Genomic DNA, 22,641 nt, shown 5'->3' with positions numbered 1-22,641 from the left:
TGCTAAGGTCATCGTACTCGGTTAAAGTAGGATATCTGGTCCCCAACAAGATCCTGAATTCTACTTTCCCTCCTACCACTAGCTCGTAGATAGGCTTCTTTCTTACTAGTTTCCTCAGTTCCCTGTTCAAGTCTAGGTTAATTCGACACCTGACCATCCTATGGTCTTCACATCGCACGTTGCCGAGCACCTTCACATCCTGCATGTTAACAGCACGAGTGCACAATATGCAGTCTATTTCATTCCCAGTCTCCCCCTTTGGGCTCTTCCATGTCCACTTCTGGTTCTCTTGTTTGCTCACCGAACTCTACCAATAAATCCCCCTGATATTCCTAGCACCCATACCTCAAGTCTCGCACTACAAGGCCACTTGCCTGCTTCTTGCCTGCCTTTGCAGGAAGTCACTCATCAAGACAGTGTACTGCGTCCTTGCTCTACTCATTCAAGTGCGTTATAGTCAATACAACTGAAGAACGCAGTGGCAAGTGCCCCAAAGAAGGCCCTCTAGCCAATGGTATTGAATGATTGTCATAACGTCGTAGTTACCATATATGGCCACATATAAGTCGAAGTATTTGTCTAAACACAGCCATCTGAAATACTGTTAACCCATGCGTGGAGTCAACCAATTTACAGGGTCCAAGGTAGTTTTGGCTAAGCTGCGCGTTGTACACGCTCGTGCCGGTGCCTGTTCATAACAGCATTACTATAGCCCCCAAAGTGAGCAGTAGTTTAAAGTAACAAATAATTATAATAAAAATGCAAGCACTCACTTTGAGAGGGCTCTTACTACAAAAGAATGCCAAGAGCCAAAACAATATTTCGGTTCTCAAACCTCTTCAAAATTACACAACGAGAGGACTCATTATTTTATACTGAGCATTAAAGATCTGAGGCATAAACAACACAAAAATGTCCACTGGAAATTATTAAGTTTCCCAAAAGTTCTGCGAACACACTGGTGCAATTCAAGGCTAAACAGTCACAAGAGTTGTGACTAATGCCAGTGCCCTGTACCTGGTTAGAGCTTCATAACACTTTTTCATTGTCCAGATGAAGTTACAGACACAATGAGCTACAGCCAGCTCCACCACTAATGCAGCCAACAATTTTTACATCACTGGTCCCTTACCATGCACCCTGACCCAGAAAAAGAAAAACCAGAGGAATGAATTCACGAGGGTGCACTTGTAAGTGCATAAGTGGTCCAAAGCACTCAATGCACACAAATTTTGAAAAGTATGATCACCAAAAAAACTCCACGCCCACCTGGCAATGAAGCTCTTTCTGGCAGACGAGGGAATAAACTTCTGCTTTGCATTTTAATGACACTACCGTGCCAAGAACACTGCACCAGTTCAACAATGGCAGTGGACACCAGAGCTGTTCCAGTGGTCCAGTTTCAGTTGAAAATGTAGGAAACCGCTTTCCAAAGATGCATTCATCAGCTTGTGACCTGTATAGTCAATATCAATATGGAAGTGGTCGCTCAGCTGATTGGATTATTGGGGTTTAACGTCCCAAAGCAACTCAGGCTATGAGGGACGCCGTAGTGAAGGGCTCCGGAAATTTAGACCACCTGGGGTTCTACGTGCACTGACATTGCACAGTACACGGGCCTCTAGAATTTCGCCTTCATCGAAATTCGACTGCCGCGGCCGGGATCGAACCCACATCTCTCAGGTCAGCAGTTGAGCGCCATAACCACTGAGACACCGCAGCGGCGGTGGTCACTTAGGGATTGCATGCATGGGTAAAGTGCTCTACCATAGTTAATATGCATAAAAAGACCAAACAAAATATACATGAGAATAGCTGGCTCCTTTGCCCCCGCATCGTTCACTGTCACTTTTTCCACAGAGAGAAGGATCACCGCATCGTCCGGCATCATGGCAATCACCACAATGACCGTGGTGAGCACAAAGCGTGGCCTCACACCTGCAGTGCCTCCTGTGCCAGCCGCTGGAGGCGGACAAAGAACTGTGGCTTGAGCCGGAAGTCCAGCAGGTCCCCCGAGCGGCTGCAGACGGGCACCGTGGTCGCATGGGGCAGGCGACTGCGGTGGGCCCCCACCTGCTGCAGACGCCCGTGGATGGCATCCCGCGCCTCAAACCGCGACAGACCCTGCGGGCAGCAGAAAAGGAGAGTGGGCGATGCACCCAGAGCAGCTATGAGTGCAAAGACAAGAATGTGGACACTGCGTTGTGATAACTGCAATAAATGTGTGAATGTGAACAAATAACTATGACTGTGTATGAACAGAAACCGCTGAAAGCAGCCATTAACGCGATTTGTTTCATACCCTTAGGGGAGACGCAACCTTTGAAAACCGAAAAATTGCGAAAAAGTCAATTTTTGGAAAAGTGTACATTCCGGTTGTATGTGTTATAAACTACCTTTTCTGTAATTATCAATGTCTAATTTGCGGTAAAAATATTGAAAATTGGAAATATAACAAGCCACGGCGACCCCTGAGCCGCGAGCAAGCGTCGAAAATGCCCCTACTTCGTGTGCGCGCCATTCCTCGCACGCTAAACCGAGGGCCGCCATTTTGGGCTTGTTCTGTTCATGAATTCTTGCGCTTTTCTTTGCTGCTGGTGGCGGCCACAGCATGTTCGAGGCGTGGCTAGCTTTTGACTGGGGGCCTCACGGCTACTTTCGAGTTTCCTGCGTCTGAAATCGGAGGCTACGATTGGACCAAGCGCGCGCTCCTTAAGAACGCGGGGGAGCAGGCGGCTGCTATTGGCTGCTGCGCGCACTGACGCGATGGTCTCTGCCGGCTGCCCCCTGTGCGTCGTCTGCTCCGGCTGCTCGCTCTCCTTTGTGCGGCGTGTTTGCCTTTCGCCATTTTTGTGATCGCCGTCTTTACAGTCTGTCGCCGTGCCCTTTGAACTGTGTTGTGCAGCTTGTTGATAGTTGCGTGGTCGGTCAGGATGCCTACAACGAAATTCAAGACGCGACACGCGTTCGGTGCACGGACGCAGTCTATGAGGTCCATCCACATGGCAACGCGCGCTGCCGACGACTACATCGACACTTCCAGCATTTCAGATATGTACGGGTCGGTCAGCGGCAGAGAAAAATGCCCTGCGCATGGGCAAGGCTGAGGAAACGAATAAAGTGGCAACTCAGAGGTAGAAAAAAAAAGAAAGCACGGAGACAGCTCCAGCTATTCAGCAGGATCGTTTTAGACCCGGAAATGTCTCAACTTTCGAGGGCCATTTTCTCTGAATTATTTATTTTTTTCCTTGTATGGCTGTTCATCCCAGCATATCTCAGAAACCACTCATCAGATTTCCGTGTGGTTTTCTTTTTAACCTACACATAATTTTGGGGGGGCAAGAAAAGCCTATTTATTGAAGATATTGTGTTTGGAATTGTTGATAAATAAAATTTGGTTAATTAGTGCATGTCTAAGTAGTAATTAAATTCAGTGCTGTGCTAAAATTTTTTACCAAAAAAATTTTGAAGGGCCTTGTTGCCTGAGGCACCTATCCAGGAATTATCATAAATTAACTTCATAGTGCCAACACATTCAGCAAATTCTCCTGGCCTGTCCCAAAGAACCCGTGTGAACCACCTCGATATACTCCTGTAACTTGAGAACCAGCGGCACAACTCTATGAAACTTGGTAATTCTTCATGTGTTCATGCTGTGAGCCTACCCTGAAAATTTCATCAAGATATCTCAAGAAACAAAAAAGTTGGTGTTCTCTCAATCTTCTAAGGCCATTTTCTCAGAATCAATATTTTGCCTGGTGTGGCTGCTAGGGAAAGCCATATCTTAGGAACCACTTGTCAGAATTTCATGGGGTTTCTTTTGCACCATACCTGAATAAATTTCCGAGGGCAAGACAAGCCCGTTTTTTAAGATATTGTCTCTGGAGTTTGTAATAAACAATTAAAATTTGGTTAGTACAGGTCTACGAAGTAACACAAAGTTCAGGGCTGTGCTAAAATTTTTCAGCAACGAAATTTAGAAAAAGGGCCTTGTCTTGCCCTGGGGGTACCTATCCAGGAATGACTATGCTGAATTTCAAAGTGCCAGCACATTTTGCAAATTCTCCAGGCATGTCCTAAGGAACCCATGTAAACCACCTTGATATACTCATGTAACTTGAGAACCAGTGGGCACAGCTCCATGAAACATGGTAGTTCTTCAAATGTTTGTGCTACAAGCTTACCCTGAAAATTTCATCCAGATATCTCAAGAAATAAAAAGTTGATGCTCAAGGGTAGCCTCCCCCCTTAAAGGCGGAGCTAAAGTGCCCCCCTAATCTTCTGCTCAGCACAGGATAGAACACTACTAGGGGCATGCATACTAAGCAAAGGGTATCTCGTGTCAGAGGTCCCTGAACATGCCCTGAGCAAGCCAGGAACCCATGACAGCTAAATGTTTGCATACTGTTGAATCGGAGCATTAGAGAGCTAATTTCCATAAATGGAACTGAGACAGAAATGAGCTGCAGCGTGGAAACGCTCGGCTTAGGATGGTGTAGCAGTCACTCACTGTGAATGCGTCGTAGCCTTCAATGACCCTGCCCTCATCGTCAAAGCACTCCAGAACAGAAAGGGAGTGCTCCTTGGAGATGGCATAGTCCACCTTGCTGTAGCCAGGCATCACTTTCATGGCCCCTGGGGACAATAGCAAGTGGCAAGCTATCAGAAGCCACATTCCCTTGCAAGTGTAGCAACAACTCATTAAAGCACTGCTACACACAGCCACATGACCAGGTCACACTCACACCGAGCACTCGATTACCACACTACAGAAGAATTCTGATTATATGAATCTCACGGGATCACGAAAAATATTCCTAGCATCTAAAATGAACAAAATCTGCATGCAGAAGCATGGGACATGCATTTACACACACATTTTTTTTTTTGCCTGGCTAGGTTTATTCATGGCAGTGTGCCACTGTTCACTGCTTGCAGTGTGTACCACATGACTGGCGACTCTAGCATCGCCAATGTAAAGGAAGCGCTTGGAGCTCGAGGGTGAGGTCGCGATTCGCACATTCGTATCATGCGCAGTGGCGTGGGAGAGTATTTGAAAAATCCAAATTTTTCTGCACATTGTACACAATACACTCTCGCCAGGTAAGTTTAATAATTTGTATCAACCAAGATCGTATCATTCAGATTCCATTGCACTGCAAAGTGCACACTCAATACAGTGTAATCTACTTATAACGATACGAGACATAACAACATATCACTTATACGTAGGTGTTTTTTTTGCTTTTTTTTTGCCGGTCCAGATACAACGATAATCAGCTATAACGTTTCGATTTTCCTGTCTTCTCAATATCGTTATAAGCAGATTGCACTGCACACCTAAAAAATCTCTCTTTTTCTTCGTGTGTGCGACACCCCTTCACACATATACAACTGAAATTATTACGTGCAGAGACTTTCTCCTTTTCTGAGAGTCCCGAAAGTGGGCAGTGGACCTACACTTTGGTCTGCTTATGCTCGCACAAATATGACACAGGTACATTAAGCGTTAATAGCGGAATGTCAGCTGAAGTTAAATATGAACGCTGGACAGAACACTGCCGAACAGCTACAAAAAAAAAAAAATAGAACTCCAAAGCGGATACCAACCATCTCACAAGCTTGCTTTGCACCAGAACTTACAATAAAACCAATCACCGCACTCAAAAATGCAAGAACACTGTCATGATTGTGGACCTATAAGACTGCACAGTTTGGAAAAAAAATTATGAGGACGCCTAGTCACCTCAAGAGTGGAATGCGACAGCATTAGAATCAACGTCGATGGAACATTTTTTAGTGTCTGTGTCAGTTCTTTCACCACATACACAATGCGGTCACTGTCACTGTATCTCAATTTGCACACACAAAATCATAACTGAGTGTGCCAGCCAAAAACCTATTCGAGCCTACTTGTGTTGCCTTTCCCTGGCTGTGCGCTCCCCCCTTGTTTTCAGTTTTGACTTCTTGCGCTGTGGTCACGTGAACTTGCGACATCATAACCCTCGCGACCAATCAGCAACCTTTGTGACCAACGCAGGATGCAAAATCGCATGATGTGCAGTGCCAGGGTGGGCAGGTTTTGATGATGTCACAAGGTCACGTGAGCTCTCTCGACCAATCAGCGACTTCCGTGACAGATGCAAGACATAAAATCTCACAATCGCTGTCACATCAAAATCTTGAAAATTGGCAGCATGCATGACACTTGGCTTGCTCACTGCCCCTACACTGGCCACTGAAAGTACCGCTGCAAAGCTCAATGCATGATTATAGAATCCATGTCTTTTCTTCATTGCCGCCAGCAAACACGTTTGCCATTTTCAGTTTGCCATGTGGTCCAATGATTTTTGCTATGCATGTTCACAAGTTGTGGCAGAGTGTTTGTGAGGGACTAAAATCATGTGTGGGTGATTGTGACACAATGGACTGTTCTTGGCCCTTGCCCGAGGACCCAAGCATTCAGATTGCAGTTATGCTACCAAGCGTACGTATTGCTGTAGCTGCCACTGAGTTTCTTCGTTTCTTTGTGTAAGCTTATTCAATAAACAGTTCACTGTGGGCCTGCCTGCCTTCCTGGTGTGTACGACATGACAGCCTTTTCTAGTCTCGCAGCATGGAAGTGCCTCCCTAAACCACAAAGCCGTTCTCCTCACTGCTGTTCATAGAAGTGCTCCCTAATGCGGGCCAACCGAGAGAAAACCTAGCCACACACCTGCAGCACAGCCTGCTCAGTCGAAACTATGTGAACCTCAATAGCTCAGCCACAGACGAGGGTGAAACCATCAGCGTCAACTTCACAGCTCACTAGAGCTGTTGCAGAGGCAACATCAAAATCAAAACCGCTGTTGCCATGCCCAACACTGCGGGATTTGAGTAGCACTGAGAACAGTCAAACTTGCTAATACAGTCAAGTCCACTTATAACAATACTGGTTATAACAATATATCGGATATAACAATGGTCAGTCATGGCACCATCAGCTTTGCCATGTGTTCTATGGTAAAATAAACTGCTTATAGCAATGCTGTCAAGGCACATTATTGGTTATAACAATTAAATCTGGTAATTGAGTGTCAACCATTATAGAAAAAAAAAACAAGGCAATGCTACAACCACACCATCAAAGCCATGCTTACAACACAAAAGCGTGCACGTGTGGGGCCGACCAATGGACTAAGCTGGCGCAGCAACGCCACGATAGCAAAAGAGGCAGGCGTCATCACGTCAGGAGAGCTGCTGCATTGCTGCATTGGCTACGCACACCCCAAATCAGTGTGCAGTGCGCGTGCATGCAGCCAGCGCCGGTTTTTTTCTCTTGTCAGCTTTCACCACAGCCTTAGTTCTGCATGCTTCTTGAATTTCCCATAAGAATGATTCCTGTGACGTGGAGATGCACGAAGCTCCTGGTGGCGCAGTGATGGCGGTGCTTTGGTCATCAGTGAACATTGTTCCGGTTTCCTGAAGTTCGAATTAACAAGCTTTTACAGGCATTAGAACAATCAAATCCCTCCAGGTCCTTCCTGTCAATAAATGCTCTAAAGTTTGTCATCTTTTATTTTTTTCGGCTCAACCCTGTTATAAGAATTATTGGTTATAACAATGGTATTTCCATGGCACTTGAATATTGTTATAAGTGGGCTTGACTGTACTGAAAGCAGGGATTTAGAGTAAGCTGCCTTTTCTCAGTCCGCATGTGCTTTCACCTCATGCTGTCAACTGATACAGTGAGGAGAGACCAAGTCTGCTGATGCGCCAACTGTGACAGCCTGCAAAGTGAAGTACAGTAGACTCGCGATAATTCAAACTCGGATAATTTGCACTTTGGTTAAATCAAACAAATTTCAAAATTTTGGGTAGGCTGGCTATATTTCCACCGCATTTTAAAGCCAATTAATTTGTACCACAGCTTTGCTTAATTCAAACTTTTTGTCTTGATCCAACGCTTCCGGCGCATGAAAAAGTGGCAGGGGAGGTCGAACACGTCAGGTTTGCGGCACCTCATGAGCTGAAAATGCGGCCTCTCCAAGCAGTTAACTCGGACGTGGTCCAAAGTGGGAGGGGGGGGCTGTGTTAATGTTCGATCGGTACTCAAGTGATCAGAGGCGCCCCATTGCCACGTAGCTTCGTTTCTTGAGCTTCGTTACCAGCCCACGGTGATAGTGGCTATCGGCCGCATATCAGCGAGCCATGCCTAGCTAGCTGCGCACTGCTTCAGGCACTGACTGGCACGTCCTGGCCTCTTTTCTTTCTGTTCCGGCGCACATGTGTGCTTATCATGAGCTGCTCTTTGTGTGGTGAAGCCTCCTTTGCATGGATGCCACTGCTTGTGACGTTCCACAGCTACCATGTCCCACCTATGGAGGAGGCTGGTGAAGGCCTTATCGCCGTATTTACTCTGTATTTACTTCCGAAGGCTGTATTTACTCGATTCTAAGCACCCCCTTTTTTTTCACGATCGCGATGCCCAAAGTGAGAGGGGGTGCTTAGATTTGAAAAATCTAAATTGAACCCCCCCCCCGGGCCCCTCTTTTCACGGCGAAATCTCGATGAAACGGGCGCGAGAAAAAAACATTTTATTTAGGAAACATTCAAAAGAAAAATAGCTGCAGACAGTTCTGTGCCGCCATCTGTCTTGTAGTGTCGGAACGGAACGCAGCAACACAAAAAGCACCGTGGAGGCCGCTGTCCTCGCTTCGGCGAGCGCGGCCTCGCCCGCTTATCTGTTTTTTTGCTGCGACGCGCATCTTATCTTTTCTCTTCATCTTTCCTCTGATCTTTTAACTTTCCTCTATCTGCACTTGGCAGCGGTGGTGGCATGGCTCGAGCCAGTAGGCAGGCCTGTGCAATTTCCTTTTCATCCTTCTCTCAGTCACAACAACAACAACGCGCAGGCCGCGTGTCCTCGGGACTCCGACTGCACAGGCTCGACGAAAAAGAGAGCAAGTGCACTTGGCGGCCTTGGCAACGCTCTCTTCCACGCAAAAAAGGGGGTGCTTAGATTCGCATGCAAAGTTTTTTTCAGAAATTTTTTTCCAAAAATAGCGGCGGTGCTTAGATTCGGGGGAGTGCTTAGAATCGCGAAAATACGGTACTTTGCAGCAGTTCTGCTTTGATATTCCCGACAGTGGGAATGCAGCACAGCATGACGGAATTGCGAAAAATTGTCAAAACTGCGCGAAACCCAACCCGTGCAGCTGGTGGCAGGGTCACTGGCCCCCTCTCCACTCCCCCCTTCTCTATGCAATTCCTTCTCCCCACATGTCCTCGCTCCCCCTTTGCTCCTCTCTACCCCTCTGCCCTGTCCCCTTTACTCCTTCCCACATTCCCGGAGGCATCCAACCACTCACAGCAACGATGCCGGGTATGCGCGAAATGACACTACTCCTGCCAGTACATTTCAACGATGACAACTGTTTAGCACTGTTTGCTGTTTAGTAGTGTTAGCATTCTTGAAAGAGGAAGGGGTAGAAAGGATGTGAACGTCTGTGAATGAGTGCATCAGCATGTCTGCACTCTGCCCAAAGTAAAAGGTTTCAGTGTTTTAGACGGCAGGCGATACATTTACTGTAAGCTTCTATTTACCAACTATCATTGCCAGTTTTTCTGCTGCTGTTGGTTGTTCTCTGCATTATCTGTTTGCCTTGCTGGGAGATGCATTTCTTAAAGAAAGCAAAATAGTTAGTCCAGTCTCTGTGTGTGCCTGTTTTCTCGACTGGCTTCTGCTTCAATCATTCTGTACACTCTTAGGTAAAAGAGGAGCCGCTGTGAGTGCGCAAGCTCTAGAAATGAATAAAAAAGTAAGGTTTTGAATGATCAAGTGCAGTGATCTTTTCTGTGTTAGCATGGCATGGTTTGCAGGTGGGATTAAGCTTTAATACACAACAGTACTGCACATGCAGGCACAAACATTGCTAACGCGGCTCTTCGTGTGGCGGCCCTCACCTCACAAGTTCGAGCTGAAAAGCACAGCCAGTCTCACCAGTCCCAAACATGGGGTCCACCTGCACGGCCGCCACAATGGGCAGCTCTCGGCCTGTGATTGGATGCTTGGCTCGGCGACCTATGAGGTGGGCATGGCGGGCGTCTCCAGGGTGGACGGCCAATGCTGTGTCAGCAAGCATCGTCTCCAAACGAGTGGTTGCAACCTCGATCTCTGCCACACACAAAAAGCGACAGCTTTCGTTCATTTCTTGCACAGCGAAAATTGCGATCACCTTAAAAGTGCTAAAAAAGAAACACTTTTGCTGCAGCTCTCCCTCCCTCATCTGTTGCGACCACACATCATTCCTTGCCACGTGTTGCACAGAAGTTTTACAAGTGTGTAGCTGACACAAGGCAAGCAGGACGCCCGTAAGATGCGAAACAACACTTACAAAGCACTGCTTTCAATGCACTGCTTTGAAAGTAGAATCCTGATAACACAAATCTCGCCCACAGTCGAATCTTGATGACACAAATCGCGCAGAGCTGCAAAAAATATTAGTATCATTCCAACTTTGTGTCATCCAAAATGAACAAAATCCGTATGCACAAGTACAGCAAAGGCATTTATGCAGATATGTTCTCGGTTGAAGGGATTTATTTACGACCACATGCCACCACTCATTCGCGATGTTGGCGTTGTGCAGTTGCCACTTACTGCTCGCAGTGCGTACTGCACAACTGGCAATCACGGCATCGCCGATGCACAGGACAGCGTACCAAGCGAGTGGTGATTGCACGTCGGTGATGTGCGAGCCGCACACCGCCACTCACTGATAGAGGGTGCACTTGGAGCTCGTGCATTTAAATCATCCCCAGTGGGGCAGGAAAGTGTCTGAAACATCCAAATTTATTGTGCATAACGCACTATGGCCAGGGAATTTTACAAATTTGTGTTGCGCCGAAATTTGTAACAACCAGAATCATATCATCGAGGTTCTGCAGCACTATCATGTATTTTGGAAGAGGATTTCATTAAAGCAGACAAAATTTTCAAGTGGTAAGGCACTTATATCAATGAAGACCTTTAAAATACAGTGGTCAGACTTTGCTAAATCCCTGAACCAAGCTATGTATGGCCATCTAAAGGAACGCACGAAGTAGATTTTGGCAATCAAGAATTGGCCACACAGCTGGAGATAGTGCGCGAGAGAATGAATTCGTGGTTTGTTGAAGCAGCTGTGTTGTCCACTTGACGTCCACATTTTTCTTTTATCATAATCGCAACAAATTGGCAATGAGGGTGCCGAGGCATCGACGCTCGGCTGCATAGAGGCCTTCACACGAGAAGGCAAACAGTGGCATGTTCACATGAAACACGTGCGACCATGTCTTGTCACGAATGGTGTTCCAGCTAAAGAGAAAAGGACCACCTTTCTCAGATTCTATGTCTCAAGGACCAACGCACTGCTGTAGAATGCATTGCGAAGCCCCTAACAACGAAGGTGGATGTCTCACTTATATGAGAAGCGCACCAGCACACACTGCACTTCACAACTTCGATATGACAACCTTCCTTCAACGTTGAAAAGATGTTAAACTAATCCACACATGCATCAAAGGCCGGCAGCATATCGATTATCTATGCCACTACCTGCAAAGATATGACACCAAATGCTCAAGTGCTATGCTAATAATTAAATCTATGCAGGATTTTCCGGAGACCTCACCTACAAAGCTGTGCCTGCAGGAATATCATCAGCTCAACGACGTCGCACAAGGCCAGAAGTGGTGTGTGTAGTATGCTTGAAGCCCAATTACATACGCAGTGGATGACAGTGTTTGCAGTAGCTAACTGATTTTTCGGACTCAGTGGGATTTGAGAAATGGTCCTAATAATCGAACAGTCGGAAAATTTACTGAACTTAACAAAAATCACTTAGATGAAAAGAGCACGAACTTTGGCGTTTCCAACGTTTCATTTCCAAGCGATAATATTAGACTGCATTCAAGCCAGATCAAGCTTTCGTCACGTTCGCACCACCTGACGTCACCAATACCAGACTGTGCAACGCGGCAGTGGGTCATGCCATGAACGCAGTGCATGCCCTATGCCACGCCGCTCTATGTGCCACAAGAACAGTGCTTGAGGGGGCAACGATGATCACGAAGACCGAGAAAGAGAACCCACTGGAAGAAGCGAGATGAAGTGAGCCTCTATAGCTGCACCGCCCCAGCCCCCCATTTGCCCCGCACCACGGGCAGCGGCATCTAAGCCACGGCAGACGCTGCCATTATGTCGTTTTCAATGCAATCACACACTCTTCTTTGTAGATCACCCAACAGCGCAAAGAGCGCGCCATTAACGTGTGTGGCAATAATGAGGTAAGAACAGCCAAACCTATCCAAGTCAGTCTGTCCAACTGCGTCCTTTTAAATTCAAGATGGTGCCGCAAAGGGCCAGTTGTTTATGACGGCGGTGCCTGCTCGCGTTTTTAACGGATTAAAAAATGAACTTTTTGTCAAAAAAAAAAAAACAATCTCCACAGCATTGCTGGCGTCTATTGTAATCCAGAAAATCCAACTTTTGGACTCCACAGGGTCTAAAATATTGGTTGTGAATACGTACATGTTCCTACAAGGCGCCTGATAATTCCTCAGTAAAGTCCGAAATAACATGCAGCTCTGATTTATTGGATTCTGAAAATCTGAAACATTCTCAGCAAAAACGACAATAAAATAACTGCACTTTAAATACAGTCCTCCATCAATAATTCCAAGCCAAAGTGGAATTCAACCAGCCAGACTTGCGAGTACAAAAGATGCCCACCGGTGCTATCAACAGGAAAGGCAACCCGGTCGAGGATGCCAACTTCAACACCAACGTCAGATCCAGGCAGCTTCAACTTCTCTCCTGGTGACACGGAGACATGCTTGACCTGAACAAGCAAGGGTGACAGGTAGATACAGTCAGGCGGAACTGTCACATGGCTACCTTGCTATCACCATCGGATTCACTATAGCACGGTTCTTGGTCAACATAGGGAAGCAGATTTATGATGGAAAAAGGACATGTGTGAGCAAATGAGATTGAATTCAACTGCTTTTGCTTGAACACAAAATGAAGAATGCTTCTCTTGGCAGTTCATCCACACATTATTCGACTCAACAAACTGCTCGAATGAATTGCTTCTGAAATATACTAGCCCCTGTTGAGGCATCAATACACAGCGTTTAGTAAAGGCCAATAAGAGCCTTCACGAGCACCAGGGGCTGGCATTCGTGAACCACAACATTAGAACAATGCCATGTCAGCACAAGGGCTCACCTCACTGTCTGAGATAGCCGATTGCAACCAGTAGCACCAGTTAACCATCTTCTTATCCCGGTAGATAAGGCCCGCATCGAAGAGTCGTACAAAGGCCTCTGTAACTGCTTCACTCATGGGCTGCGCCATTTCCAAACAGACAAAAGGCACGTGCTTATGAGAAACCCACACTGTTTCAAGTGCCTCGCCGGCTTGCAGCTTGTCAAGCCAGAAGTACTGGAGCACACACAAAAGGAGGCAAAGCTCGGGAGGTTCGCTGCTATATTCCTCTGCTCTGCTTACATGGCAGTTGTGCTGACTCTTTAGCAGTCAGCACTTGAGATGGTAGCATCAAGAATTGCCACTAAAGCAAGGTCCGGGCAAATGAACCACAGTAAGACCTTGATAATTCCAAGAAGGTTAATTTGAAATCCTGGATAATTCGAAGAACTTCTGCAGTCCTGTAACTTCTCAGGCAAATTAGACTGGCTAATTCGAGGCGGTGGCCCGCACAAGCCCAGTTAATTCAAAGATCTGGGATGCTATGCGGAAAAACCAGATCCCACTGTGGCCCCAAACCGGTGAAGCAACGGCCCCTGTGAGCCGCAAGGTTACGCCGCAAAGCGATGCCGATCAAATGCCAATGCTTGGTATGTGAAGCACCCCAGCCCCAGTAATCCCAGCACAAGCGCGCCAGTGCTTTTGCCGCGAAAGGTAGCCTGCGTGCAACACTGCCTTGAGCTGTTTCCTTCAGTGGTGTGCAGTGGTTAGTGGATTAGGTTACCGGCATCTCCTAAGTGCCGTCGACCTTTCTTCAGAAAAACAACCATCCGAAACTGGGGGGGGGGGGGGGGCGTTGACCTATACGTGTAGCTGACCTATCTGCAGTGTCCAAGGCAGTTCTGGATGAACGGCAGGTAGTAAGTGCCCTGGGCTGGCACCATTTCCCACAAGGATGCATCATGGTGCTTCAGGCATAAAAAAAAAAAACGTAAATTCGTTCATGCTGACAGTTGCTTCCTCGAACGAGTGGTAACTGGCACAAGAGTAAACTCCGATAATCTCCAAGGCATGCAACTGCTGGAAACTGAAACTACAGGACCATTTGCAGTTTTTTTTTTTTTTGCTGCTAGACAACTGGGTCACACGAGTATAGAAGGCAGGGTGGAGCATTGTTTGCTTGATCTTGACCTCAACTGGCTGCTAATTATTTCTCTTGTTTTTTTGTTTTTTTTTGCTCTGTTACTCATGTTAGATGTTCCTTTTATATTCATGTTCGAATTTTTACCACCCCCTATGTAAAACCCCCGTGAAGAGGGCCTTTAGGGGTATCTTGAAATAAAAAGCGTGACATTTCTGTCGACAACTCCTGCTTACAACGATGGGGCATTAAGGGCTTCCGCCTTAATAAATAAATAAATAAACTGCTGTCCCTGTGATCGCATCATTATGTGTTTATTGAATTGAGTTGCAGGTGTGCCACGACAAAACAGGGTGCAGCAGAGGCACAAAGCGAGAGGGGGAGGGGTTGAATGCATAAACTTATATTCGAAGTAAACTTTTTTTTTTCTTTTGCCAGCAAGGGCTACAAATAGGGAGGGGGGGGGGGGGGGGGGGGGGGGTAGGCTTTTACGAGGCAGTATGTAGTAATCAAAAATTCACCCAGCAAAGGGTAGCACGTCCCCACAACAAAATAGTATTTCAGCTGGGTCCTAATTTTTTGCCATGTTTGGTTGATGCAAAAACCCGATTAATTCAAACAGTTATCACAGCCCCGAAGACTTCGAATCAACGGCATCTGTCTTTTCATGTTCAGCGTACAAGTTTTTAATTGTCCATCAGCCCTGGTGTTTTCGTCACAGAGTTTCTGTGTGATCACCTGTTAAAACTCATTTTGCGTGTCCGTCACCGTAGCTATCTTTCAAACATAAAGTACAAAGGTGGTGCTGCTGATGAAGGCTGTTTGCTTGGAGGATAGCTGCTATTATGCGAGTGAGAAGACAGCAAAGCCAAAAGCCAGTGAGACTGCATGTGGTCCCCTGAGCTGCCATGTAGTGCAGCTGCATTGGCCACAATAATTAAAAAAAGCTACTTCATGCAGTCCGCCCTAAAATTTGCTAACCCAGAGCAATATCTGCTAGCACAGTTTTGTTTACACAAGGAGGATATGTAAGCCCATGTTTCAAAGGCATCTGCAAGTATCGAACATCTTTTCAGTGCCCTGCCGATGTGAATGACATTTCAACTGAATGCCTCTGTACAACCTTGCGCAACAGGACGATCAGACTTTGAGAAAGATGCAACCAAACTGAACCACAAGTGAGGAGACATGGACAGCACTGTCTCTTCCCACAGTTCTTTTCAGCTGGAGCTGTGATGTTAAACACTCTTTTTATGACTCACCATAAAAATATTTTCGGTGTACTGTGTTTGAACGGGAAGACAGGCACCATTCATAACCCACGGGCATGCCACTTCTCTGTCCCATGATATCGTTTCCCAAAGCGAGCAGGCCTTGCAGTGATCTCTAAGTGCACAAAAGCCAAAGTGATGTTGCGAGACGCCGACACTTATCTAGAGTTACCGTGCAATCAGCTCCGGACGATGCTGCTGATGACGATGAACTACTCTTGAATGCGAAACATACAAACGATTTCGCCGAGCATCAACGCACCGACCCCGATCTCCGCGACGTCATTCGTTATCTTGAAGGTGCCAGCAGGAGAGTTCATAAAGCCTTCAAGCGCACTTTGTCGTCTCTCTGCATATGCAACAGTGTTCTCTTCAAGAAGAATTTCGTTGCCAACACTAGGTAATACTTGCTGGCTGTCCCTGTGACCCTAAGCAACGAAATTCTTCACGCCTGCCAAGATGAGCCAGCTTCTGGCCATCTTGGTGTTACCAGAGCCCAAGCCAGAATTCAAGACAAGTACTACTGGCCTCGCCTGGGTCCTGACGTTGCACATTACGTTCGCACTTGCCGGGATTGGCAGCACCACCAGGTTCCACCCGTGAAGCCAGCCAGATACCTCAAGCCCATTGAGCCGCCTTCGCAAGTGTTTCAACAAGTCGGCATGGACTTGCTCGGACCCTTCCCTACATCAGGCTCCAGAGAAAGGTAGATAATATAGTAGCCACTGATTACCTCATGCATTTTTCAGAGACAGCGTCTCTTCAAAGTAGCACCGCCATCGAAGTAGCCCAAGTTCTCTGTTCATCAAATCGTCTTATGTCATGGTGCTCCACAAGTTTTGATTACTGAAAGAGGGGTTGCCTTTCCCTCTGAGCTACTGCACCATATTCTAGTTTTCAGTCACACCAGTCACTGTAGAACGACTTCTTATCATCCCCAAACTAACGGACTGACGGAACGTCTAAACAAGACGCTTGCAGACATGCTTTCAATGTACGTGAACGTGGAACATAAAGACAACGTCCTGCCCTACGTCACGTTCGCGTACAATACAGCCGTACAGAAAGCCACCAAAATGACACAGTTTAGCCTTCTTTATGGACGTCAGGTGACGACAACACTCGATGCCATGCTGCCTCATGTCAAGAACCCGCAATGCAATGACGACGTTGCATCCTTCTTACAACGCACCAAAGCTGCCTGCCAACTCGCATGGCTTCGAATTCAGGACCAACAGGGCCAGGACGCGCAACGCTACAACCTACAGAGGCAGCATGTTGAATTCAGGTGATCTTGTCTGGGTTTGGTCCCCAGTACGACGACGCGGACTGAGTGAAAAGCTCTTGAGCCGCTATTTCGATCCTTACTGAATTGTGCAACGCCTTGGAGCCCTGAATTGTGAAGTCGTCCCTCACGAGATTCAACAACTCGCCTGAAGCCCTACTACGCAAGGGCACCCCAACTCCTCTCAATGCCCCTTGCTTTCGTTTCAGCATCGGGTCGGTGCTTTCGGAGCAGGGTGGCTAATGACGCCAGCGCTCGTGCAGACAAAAGTGCCAATCAAGAAGAGAAAGAAGTGTGTTGTGAAAGAAGTGCCGTGGAAGCACGTGTCCAGGACTACGGCGCTGTTGACCCTCGGCCGCTTAACACCAACGTGACAATATACGGATTATCGCAAGACTATACATCCCAGAACTTATCTGCACAATTGCACTCATTAACCAACCACCATTATCTCATATGGAACACCCTTTACAGCAGATGCCCTGGTAGTTAATTGCATGTAGTAGGCATGTTGCATTGTAGAGTGTGTTGTTGTCATCAGTACCAGTCAGCGTCCTTTGTGTCATCTTCGTCCCATGCTATTTTCTGCGTTGGCTCCAGGAAGGCCACCGTGATTACAGCTAACCATTTTTGGCGTGCGAGCCAAAGGAAGAGACTGAATAGACCTTTCTCAAATGCACTTGAAGACAGACGCAGCCACGCCCCACTACACAGACCCTCCCCACCCCCCTGCCCTTTGGCTTGGGCAACGCAGCGACCGATAATGGAAGGTTCTAGAACCAACTAGAAAACCCGGGGAGAGAGGCACAGCTTTACGTGGGCTGAAGTGCAGCTCCCTCTCTCCTAAAGGCCTGAGTAACGTGAAACAAGGCGTCCAACACCCTTGGTTTACTTCCTTTCTCCAAGTGCTTTCTCCACAGCTCTGTCAGTATGCAAAGTGTACAAATTACGCAGACACATTTCCGCGCAGGCTGCCCTACCTGCAAAGCCCATTTAAAACTGCACATTCAATAACCCAACTACGAATCATAATAATGGAGCTTACATAAACGTGCGAGAAATCAAATTCCCACGATACATTCAGAAAATTGCTGCTATTTCACTGCAGCTTAACCGCATTCAATATTACTACGCTGGTCATAGCTGTTTTCCTGTGCACACTTTTTCTTTGCTATCACCAGCCACACTTCTAGAGAACTACAATCATTAGGCGCAAACCGCCACAGTGCGATATATTAGGTGAAGCTTATGGTACCTAAGCAGCAAAATTTTAAAACTAGTGCCATCGTAACCACGGCAAATACTGCGCTGTGATGACAAATTGCACACAAATTGCGGCCACGGAGGCAGCCCGCCAAGCTGTCTGCTCCGAGCTCACAGCACTCCTCTTGCACGCAGCACCCTCTCATACCACCCTGAGTTTTCATCGGTGAAGTGGCCCGCTCTCCGCCCGTGGGCGACACACTTCCCAGTTCTAGTGCACCACAGCTGTGACAGTGATGCTCGCTCTCATCTATAGTAGGCAAAAATTACGAACTTTTGGTTGAATAACGATCTACACAGTATTGTTGGCATCTATTTTAGTCAGAAAAATCAAACTTTTGGACTCCACAAAGTCTGAAATACCAGTCGTGAAAATGCACATGTTGCTATGAGGCGCACGACAGTTCCTCAGCAAAGTCCGAAATATTGTGCAAGTGCGAATTATTGCAGGTCAAAAAACTGGTTGGCTACTTACTTGGTTTCAGCAAACACTCTCTTTGCAATAAATCATAGGACTGCAACATGAATGCCCCGAACACTAAATAGCTACTACCTTCATAAACAAATGAATACCGCGCCAAAAACATCAGCAATGCAAAAAGATAAAACTGGCTCACCTCATCCATTGTAAACGTGTAGCGTGAGTAATCGAGGGATGCCCCCAGCCTTTTCAGCTGCCTGAGAATGTTGGCCTCTTTCCTGCACAGTAATGGAAGATTTAACACCCAGTGTGGACGCAGTCCCTGCAGACTCACTCTGTTTATGATAAGCACCAAACAGTCAAGGCAGACGATCCCCTGTTACACAGAATTCTCAGTGGAGATGACAGACACTAGAATGCACAGCCAGCAATCGCAAGGCTCAGGAACAGCTCAGCAGTGGTCACATTATCATGCTCTGCCCATTATTCCCTTTTGCGTTATCGCTCTCTGACCCTTACTCCCTTCTGTGGTCCAAATGTGACAACAGCTGAAGCAATGTATGCTGAGCAATGTATGCAATGTATGAAGCTATGTATGTAAGCAATGTATGCAATGTATGTATCGCTGCCCCAATCCAATATTCTCAAAAATGTCAAACGCACTTCCTGTAGTGCTCATTTCATTCATCGTCATCATCATCAACAGCAGCAGCCTGATTATGCCCACTGCAGAGCAAAGGCCTTTCCCATGTCTCTCCAATTAACCCTGTCCTTTGCCAGCAGCGGCCACCGTATCCCCTCAAACTTTTCAATCTCATCCGCCCACCTAACTTTCTGCCACCCCCTGCTACGCTTGCCTTCTCTTGGAATCCACTCCATTACCCTTAATGACCATCAGTTATTTTACCTTCCCATTACATGCCCTGCCCAAGACCACTTCTTCCTCTTGATTTCGACTCGGATGTCATTAACCCGCGTTTGTTCCCTCACCCACTCCGCCTGGTTCCAATCTCTTAAAGTTACACCTATCATTTTCCTTTCCATAGCTACTCATTTACGTGCACCATTTTTGGCTCAATTCTGGTCAGCAACCGGAGCAAATCAACTGCTCGTTTTCTGGCTGTGCCCATAGGATACCCAATGCAGTGTGCACCAAGGGTGCAACTGTCTATACAAGGACGGAAAGCTGGGGAGGTTGGTGGAGCACAAAAGGAAACAAAAATGTCAAAAATTCTTCAGAAATAACCCTACTCTAAACATGTTCTCTACACTCTGAAGGAGGTGAACATGATGATGGAACACACTGACAGCAACTGCAACTGTGCCAACTTGGGTACACCGTGTTATCAGCCAGAAAATGATCATTTCCAGGCAAAGCATAATCAGAACACACACTCCTGCCATAGGCATTTTGTATTATGCATGCTATCTTCACAGTGACGACTATGCTTTTGAAATAAAATTGGAGCAACAAAAGTTATGCCATTTGTGCTTTGTTGACAGTGCACAGCTTTCTAATCGAAAGTTCTCTCATATCACTTGCAATTTTGAAAACTAATTAGTCTTAACTACCATTTTGTCACTGACAATTTATTTATTTTTTTAACGTTGCTTAAAAAATAATGAGCATCTGACCTTCAGGGCTGGTGTTCAGCATGTTAGCTTTATCTCACTGTGATTGGCTTCCCCCAAAGACTAGAATAAAATCGTAAGATCACGTCTTGATACAGCAAAGATCTTTTTGATTCAAAAGATACTAAACACCAGTGACACGAATGTGGGTGAGACAACTTGTGAAATGCAAACTTTTGTTGGTGATGGATATGAATGGATGGATGGACAGATGGATGGATGGACAGTAGACTCCTGTTAAGACGAACTCACTTAAGATCAACCCTCCCCTCAGTTAAGATGAACAGTGTAGGTAATTTGTTTCGTTTCCCATATACCGTCTACACTCGCGTAATGAACCCACTCGCATAATGAACCCCCCACCCCCCCAGCCACCCTCTACTTTTCGCCTTGAAAAAATTAGATTTTTTTTTTTCTCGCGTAAAAGCTGCGTGCCAATCTTCACGGCCATATTGGAGCATGCTCGCGTTATCTCAGCGCGAAAGGCCGGCACTGCTGACGATAACAAAGTCGACAGATTGCGACATGATGCAGCCAGCTTCTTTTAATGCAAGATATGCCGGCGGGGTAGCTCAGTACTCTGGAGCCCTTCACTACAGCTCTTCTTCTCCTAGTGAGAGTGGCAATTGCCACATCTTTCCTTTCCCATAACCGCATGATTATTATTGTCTAATGCGAGAGAAACACCGGAGACACGAGCGCAGGTGAAGCAGAAACGAAACTGGGCAACCGCGCTCTTTTGCCAAGGATGATGATGATTTGGTTGCTTAGCGCCATCTGTCAAACGCAAAACAAAACCTTGCTCATAGCGCCGTTTGTGCACAGCGGCAGCAAAACGAAGTAAAGACAATGCATTTGGATGTCAGCCACCCGCCATATTGCTGGAGCTGCATGTGAGTGGTCGGTGTGCTTTGACTTGTGCGTTGTGCTGATGGGTCGTTACGCCAGCTACATGAAGGGTTTCAAGATAAAAGTCGTGGAGCACGCCTTGGAGTATGCCAACCGCGCGACCGGGCGACACTTCAATGTCGAGCCGGTGCGTGTGCGCTACTGGTGTAAACAAGAGGATGAACTGAGGGCTACCGGAAAAGATTGGCGCGCATTTCGAAGGCCCAAACAAAAGAAGTTCCCTCACGTGGAGGAAGAAGTGCTGATCTACGTGAAGAGGCTGCGCAACGAAGGATGTGCTGTATCTCACGAGCTCATTCAGAACCACACACGGGCCACTGCAAGGAGTCACGGCATTCCTGTTCTCGAATTTAAAGCCAGCAGTGGTTGGACAACTCGTTTCATGCGTCGGAACGGGCTATGCCTAAGAAGGCGTACGACGCTACTTCAGCGGCTGCTGGCGGACTGTGAGGACAAAGTGTGCGACTTTCATCGTTTTGTGATACGTATCTGGGAGGAGAAGTTCCTGCTCTAACAGACTGGGAATGCCGACCAAACGGCGATAAACTTTGATATGACGCGGAACAGCACTGTGGACCTGAAAGGTGCAAGGCGCGTGCACGAGAGGACAACAGGCGCCGAGAAACAGCGGTGCACCATAATGCTCACTATAACAGCAGATGGCAGGAAACTGCCACCGTTCGCTATATTTAAGAGGAAGACTCTTCCAAAAGGCACCTTTCCAGCTGGGATTCATATTCGTGCCCAAGAGAAAGGGTGGATGTCGGCACAACTGATGGTTGACTGGCTCAAGACAGTCTGGGGACGGCGACCAGGGGCCCTTCTTTTGCTGTCGCTCCTTGTCTTAGATAGTTTTTGTGTCCATCTAGACAAAGACGTCCGGCGCCGAATGAGCGAGCTGCGAACAGACATCGCCGCAATCCCGGGTGGCCTAACCTCAGTGCTGCAGCCACTTGACGTCTCTGTCAACAAACCATTTAAGGACAACGTGTGGCGGCTGTACGCTGAGTGGACGGCAGCGGGTACCCACGACCTGACACCGACTGGTAAGATACGAAGGCCAACCATCGACATGCTTTGCTGATGGATTTTGGAAGCGTGGAATTTAATTACCCCCGAGGTGATCGTCCGCAGCTTCAAGAAAACTGGAATTTCAAACTGCTTGGACAGCACAGAAGACGACGCATTGTGCGACAATGACGACGACGACGACGACGATGAAGTTGCGAGCGACGCGAGCGAAAGCCTCGACTCGGAGAGCGAGGCCGAGTGATAATGCGAGACCGAACCAAGCAGTGTGTGAAATAAATTTTTTTCTTCACATCGCATTCGTGGTTTTTCTATAGAGGTAACGCTGCGATTGCATTTTTTTATTGATGTTGTGATATGAAATTTAATCGCCCGAAAAATTTCAAAAAAAAAATTTTCCCACATAATGAACCACCACCCCTCTAACTTGAAGTCAATTTTTCGGGATAAAAAGTGGGT

At 46.9% G+C, this 22,641-nt stretch overlaps 1 protein-coding gene across 6 annotated transcripts in view; it reads right to left on the bottom strand.

The window, feature by feature from the left end:
* The window catches only part of LOC149355542 (valine--tRNA ligase, mitochondrial-like), a 64,262-nt gene that overhangs the window by 21,287 nt on the left and 20,334 nt on the right, over positions 1 to 22,641 (bottom strand). For all 6 annotated transcript variants that reach the window (XM_089583881.1, XM_089583877.1, XM_089583878.1 and 3 more), the window contains exons 6-11: positions 18,809 to 18,890; positions 13,253 to 13,372; positions 12,755 to 12,863; positions 9,983 to 10,156; positions 4,511 to 4,635; positions 1,939 to 2,124 (exon numbers count right to left, since the gene is read on the bottom strand). In XM_089583881.1, coding sequence (XP_089440007.1) covers positions 1,939 to 2,124; positions 4,511 to 4,635; positions 9,983 to 10,156; positions 12,755 to 12,863; positions 13,253 to 13,372; positions 18,809 to 18,890 — 796 coding nt within the window. The remainder of the gene's footprint in view (positions 1 to 1,938; positions 2,125 to 4,510; positions 4,636 to 9,982; positions 10,157 to 12,754; positions 12,864 to 13,252; positions 13,373 to 18,808; positions 18,891 to 22,641) is intronic.

This window comes from Amblyomma mixtum, chromosome 3 (assembly GCF_055824585.1).
Source record: "Amblyomma mixtum isolate Tamu chromosome 3, ASM5582458v1, whole genome shotgun sequence".
Classification (NCBI taxonomy): domain Eukaryota; kingdom Metazoa; phylum Arthropoda; class Arachnida; order Ixodida; family Ixodidae; genus Amblyomma; species Amblyomma mixtum.
The sequence above is the reverse complement of the archived record's forward strand: the minus strand, read 5'-3'. Positions and strand labels throughout refer to the sequence as shown.